Consider the following 5731-nt stretch of genomic DNA (forward strand, 5'->3'; position numbering starts at 1 on the left):
CTCCTCCCACCCCGTTTTGTAAGGAAGTAATTTCGCGGCCGAGGGCTCTGCGCCCCCAGCCGCGGGTCGGCGCCGCCGCGGTCGGGAGCGTGTCCGGGCAGGTCGCGTTCGGCGGGGGACTTCCCCGCCCGCCTGGGTCGCGCGTCCGCTCCCCGAGCGCCGTCTGTGGGGCGGGGATAGGGGCGGGCCCGGCGTCTAGTTTCCCTACGTCACCGAGGAAGTTCTTATTGGACAAAAGCGTGGTCTCTGGCGCGGGGACCTCATAGTTTCCCGGGCACTCACCCAGTGTACTTGGCAGTTCCGCGCGTCCGAGCCGTCGATCCCGGCACCCCTGCCCGCGGGTCTGTTCGTGTTCAGCTCGCGTCCTGCAGACGTCCGACGTGCTCCAGTTGGAGACCGAGGTTCCCGGGCTCTGTAGCTGAGTGGGCGGCGGCACCGGCGGAGATGCCTGGGAAGAAGGCGCGCAAGAACGTGCAACCGAGCCCAACGCGGGCTCAGGCAGGTACCGACCCGCTGGGGACAGCGAAGACCCAGGCTGGGCGGGGTCGGGGCCGGGGTGGAGGTCTCGGTCGGGGCGGGCTCAGCCCGTCGGGGCTCGGGCACAGACTGCGCAGAGACTCAAGGTCGGGCCAGGTCTGTGCCCTGCCGCGAGCCTTAGGGGCGCCTCCAGAAAGTTCTTCGGGGGTTTTCCCCAGGACAGCGGGGACTGCAGGGACGGCGAGGGACCAGGCCGGATTTGGGATTGGGATGCAGCTGCATTTCACCAGAGGCAAAAAGCTCGTCTCTTCCTCCCCACTTGCCCTTCCGCGGGGCCACGAGGAACAAGTGCAAGTGTAGGCGGCTGCTTCTGGGAGAAAGTCATTGTCGCGGCAGAAGGGGCAAGAGAGGACTCCAGAGACCGCCTGGACCCCCAGCCCTTCCAGAGACGGCCCCACAAGGGCAACCTGTGTTCAGGAGCCTAGAAAATCTTGTAATATTTAAATAATCGATCATGTGGGAGTTGGGGATAGGAGAATAGGAGTTAGTCCGCTCCCTTTTTTCATTCATTCATTCTCACTCCCCGCCCCCATACTTACAACTCCATCATAACTTTTCAGGCCAGCGCCCCGGCCCCATCCTTTTTCTAAATCTAACCAGAGCCTGAAATCTGTGTGGGCCATACTGCTGTTGCATCAGACAATTATACGCCCCCCGCCCCCCCACCTTTTAAGTTACTTTCATTTTATAGAGCTCCTGGGGCGTACTAAGGAAGTGGAAGTGGTGCATTGCAAATGTGACCATGCCTAAGTTGGTAACAGGCTGCTGTCTCTGGCTCTTGTGTAGGGTGGAAAAAACTTTGTCTACCTTTTGTGATGTCCTAGGATTCTGACCGTGTTTCTTTCTGAAGGATCTTACCTGTGCATAGCACTTTTTGGTCCGACTTAATTCCCAAGAATAAGAAGCAGCACAAAGTTCCCCTTAAACTTGATTTGATTAATACTAATACATTTATAGGTGTGTAACTGCAATTTTTAAAAAATTAAGGAAGTGAACGGGAATTATTTTCTGCCTTGTTTTCTACTTTTTTGGTGAAAGGGATAACTTTTCCACTTAGAATTCAGGGCTTCCAATGTCGGATGCTGAATGTTATTTGGTGTTTCTTTTTTACTTTTAGGACTGTATATTAATATATCTCAATTTCTGTAGAACACATGTCTATGTAAATACTTCCCAAAATGTTTGATCCTGTAGCCCATAAAGAATAACGTCTTAGGAGATTTATTAGGTCTCTTGGTGTAGGAGTTAGGAAATATTTCACTCACCTCTTGTAGAGAGAAATTGGTTGAAATATAGGTTTAAAATTTTGCTTTACTATATATTTACAGCTTTGATTTATTTTGAACCTAAATATGGTATTTTCAGAGTCGATTTATAAAATAGACCAGATTTTAATTTGTAATCATGATTTTTAATGTTTGTAGTCACCCAGAAGATCTCAAGCTGCTCTTTGAAATATTCAAGAAAATTGAAATTATAGTCAGTATAGATATGATATTATAGTCAGTATAATGTTAACTGCACTTACTGAAAAAAGTGTACTTGGAAATTATAAGCATTATTTTTCTTAATATTCAGTTTAGAATAACTCAGTTCCAAAAAGTAGTACATATGTGAATTAAACATCACTTATTTTCTGCTCCTCTCATTCGCATAAAGGCAAAGGATTGGTACAGAATGGGGTTATAGGAAGAAGTGGGGTTACATTAAAATAGAAATGTTTAAATTATTTTAGAGAATGTGGACTTAATTTTAGAATAAGATTTTATGAGTCTTTTATGAGAAAATAACAGAGTTTTTTTTAACGAGAAAAAGAATACATTTAGATTTGCCTATATAATGAGAGTATAACCTAAGCTGTAAATTATTGCCATTTGAAAATCAAATCCTACTTGAAAGCCACACAGAACTTGACTTCTGTTTCCCAGCCAACCTTAAATGAAAGAGAAAAAGATGACATCATCTAAGGCTGGTAAAATGACTAATGCTACTCTTTGTACTATCTGACATATTTGAAAGTAAGGTAACACTTGCCTCATCCAGGATGCATTTTTAAAAAACTCAAAGTAAATGTCTTTATTCTTACCTCAACGATTGCTTTCGGTGAGTCACAATGTGTGTGTGTGTGTGTTTTCCATTTGGAAAACAGGTGCATATAAAGCCAAAGTTAAGAGAAATGCTTCGTGGGATACTCAGTTTGTCACTAGTGTGGGCGTATTAGGTCTTGCTGGTTACAGTTTGTAATATCATCAACGTTAATGTCCATGTTTTGCTTTCCTTCTCAGAGCTCGAAGTCGAGTGTGCTACTCAACTCAGGAGATTTGGAGACAAACTGAACTTCCGGCAGAAACTTCTGAATCTGATAGCCAAACTCTTCTGCTCAGGAACCTGACTGCATCAAAAACTTGGATAAGGGGACTCCAAAAGAGACTTTTTCTCAGGAGGTGCACACTTCATCAATTTGAAGAAAGATTGCATTGTAATTGGGAGGAATGTGAAGGCACATTCACGGGTGCCCTTGGAAACGGAAGATGGAATACATCAAAGTGAATTTCTGCTTGAGATTTCCCAGATTATCATTCTTTGGGATGAGAGAACATTATAAAACCACTTTGTTTATTTTAAAGCAAGAATGGAAGACCCTTGAAAATAAGGAAGTAATTATTGACACATTTCTTTTTTACTTAGAGAATTGTTCTAGTGTTTTTGCTGAAGGTTACTGCTGGCCTAGTGTAAAGGGAGATGACCAATGATTAGACTGGGCGGCTGGGAAGAAACAGTTCAGTGCTTTGTTTTTGCTGTTTTTGGTGTTTTGCTTTTCAATGCCAACTCAGCACAATGTATGAGATTCGGTTTATACATATTACCTTGTTATAAGGAAAAAATTCATTCTGAGAACACTGAAATGTTAGAGTCAATGTTGATTTCTTAGGTCACTACACAATGTAAAATCATTTGTTTCTTTTGACTCAAATTGTATGGCTTCTGTTCAGATGATCTTTCATTCAATGTGTTCCTGTTGGGCATTAGTGGAAACTATGGAAAACTGGAAAATAACTTTGAAAAAATTGGATAGAAGTATAGGAGGGTTACTTGGGGCCAGTAAATCGGTAGACTGAACATTCAATATAATAAAAGAACACAGGGATTTTGTATAACCAGGGATAATTAAAAGAAAAAAGAAGTTGATTTTTAATTGATGTTTTTAAAACTTAGTAAAACAAATATTCAGAAGTAACTTGATAAGAAATGAATGTTTCTAAAGAAGTTTCTAAAGATTTGGAAAATGCTCCTTGTCACATTAGTTAGTGTGCACCCTACAAAAAGTGACCTTTTAATATAAATTAAGAATATTTTTATAATTGGAATATACTTTTCTTAAAAAAAAGGAACAGATAGTTTCATCTAGAATGAAAGTTCCACATATGCATCAGTGAATATAGGTATCTACACACACTTACCTACTTATATGGATATGTGTATAGATAATTTGTATTAGAGTATTATATAGATTCTTAGAAGGGTCACAAGTAAGTTTCATTTTTTATCTGGGCTATATACAGTCCTTAAATGCATAAAAGAAATAATGCCATGATTTTATTTCAGCAAAAATAATTTTATTTATTTTGCCTATTTATAGTTAAAATATTTTTCTTTAGTTTGAAAATGTGTATTAAAGTTATGTTTTTGAGTTACGAGAGTCTTATAACTACTTGAATTTTTAGTTAAAATATCTTAATGTAGGTTATAGTCACTTTAGATGGAAGATTACCTCACATATGTTTTCTTCAGTATTACTTAAGATTGTTTATTTAGTGGCTGAGTTTTTTTCTTTTCAGCCTAGAGGCAGATATCTTACCATCTGGTATTTATGGTCTGTCTTGTATTTAAATATATGTACACATATAAAAGTTGATACTGTGGCAGTAAACTATTAAAAGTTTTCACTGTTCTTTTCTGTGTGTTAATTTTGTCTTCATCTTGTAAGGTGCTAACTAGTAAGTGTTCATTATCAAGCCAAAGTATTTTAACTGATTTCCATCAGCAGACATCCTCTGACCTTCTGACCACACTGTCTCCTCCCAATAGTTGGAGAAGAAAATATAGGAGAATTTGCACAGTTTCTGCTGTCAAGGGACTTACACTTTAATTGGGAGTGAAATAGTGAAAAATAGGAAATGAATGCCCTACATAGGTCCTTTTTTTTTTTTTTTTTTTTTTTTTTTTTTATTTCTTCTGAGACAGAGTCTTGCTCTGTCCCCCAGGCTGGAGTGCAGTGGCACGATTTTGGCTCACTGCAACCTATGCCTCCCGGGTCTGAGTGATTCTTGTGCTAAAGCCTCCCCACCGCGCCACCACACTGGGCTAATTTTTGTGTTTTTAGTAGAGATGGGGATTTCACCATGTTGGCCAGGCTGGTCTTGAATTCCTGGCCTCAAGTCATCTGCCTGCTTCGGCCTCCCAAAGTGCTGGGATTACAGCTTATGGAGATTCATGATCTCATTAGAGGTGTTTTGTGAGCTGGCATCCTTGACTGCTCCTGGGTCTGTCTGGCAAGAGGAGCTACAGGACGGTTTCCTTTTTGGCGACCTCACACTTCTTCCTCTGCTTCCAGCGCTAGAGTAGCAAAGATTGCTTCATCTGAGGTTAGTCATGTGCAAAAGTAGATGTAACTCAATGGCCTTCCTGTTTGAGTGTGTGAACTAAAAGATACCCCTAGTTTTTAGCTTCGATCTGGGAGCCCCATCTTCACCCCACCCCTGCCCTGGGAAAGAGTCAGCTGACACCTTAGAATGTAAATTGCCTTCCTAAAATGGGAAATGTGGGGAAAGGAGGAGGAGTTACTAGAGGAAAAGAAGAACCGGGGAGCTGAAGGATGCGGGGGTTATGGACAAGATACATGACAATTCCTGGAGGGAAAGACTTTCCTCTGGGAAAGTGGGGTGGGGGCGGGAGCTTGGCTTCAGAAAGGGTGGGGACAAACTGCATGGTTTGATTTGAGAATCACTGGAAGAGTAACTCCTGTCCCTAAGACTCTTCGCATAGCCAGAACTGTTTTGCTAAACGTGCCCCTTAGTAGTTCTCGCCACCACTAGAAAACAAATAAGGAAAAAAGTGTACCTCAAGCTTTTCTTTTATATAAAGAGTAACACATGAAAGTTTAGGCACAGATTCACAATCTTCAGGTATTAGA

General features: G+C 41.7%; 1 protein-coding gene across 2 annotated transcripts; it reads left to right on the forward strand.

Annotated features, from left to right (window-relative positions):
• The first annotated feature begins 223 nt into the window (after positions 1 to 223).
• On the forward strand, positions 224 to 4490 carry PMAIP1 (phorbol-12-myristate-13-acetate-induced protein 1). 2 transcript variants are annotated; one of them, XM_025365142.1, is made up of 3 exons: positions 319 to 502; positions 696 to 970; positions 2823 to 4490. In XM_025365142.1, the coding sequence occupies exons 1-3, from the start codon at positions 445 to 447 to the stop codon at positions 2871 to 2873; spliced, it is 384 nt and encodes a 127-aa protein (XP_025220927.1). In that variant the 5' UTR covers positions 319 to 444; the 3' UTR covers positions 2874 to 4490. The 2 variants fall into 2 exon arrangements, with proteins under 2 accessions (XP_025220928.1, XP_025220927.1); XM_025365143.1 differs by lacking the exon at positions 696 to 970 and having other exon boundaries at positions 224 to 502.
• The last annotated feature ends 1241 nt before the right edge of the window (positions 4491 to 5731 follow it).

This window comes from Theropithecus gelada, chromosome 18 (assembly GCF_003255815.1).
Source record: "Theropithecus gelada isolate Dixy chromosome 18, Tgel_1.0, whole genome shotgun sequence".
NCBI lineage: Eukaryota > Metazoa > Chordata > Mammalia > Primates > Cercopithecidae > Theropithecus > Theropithecus gelada.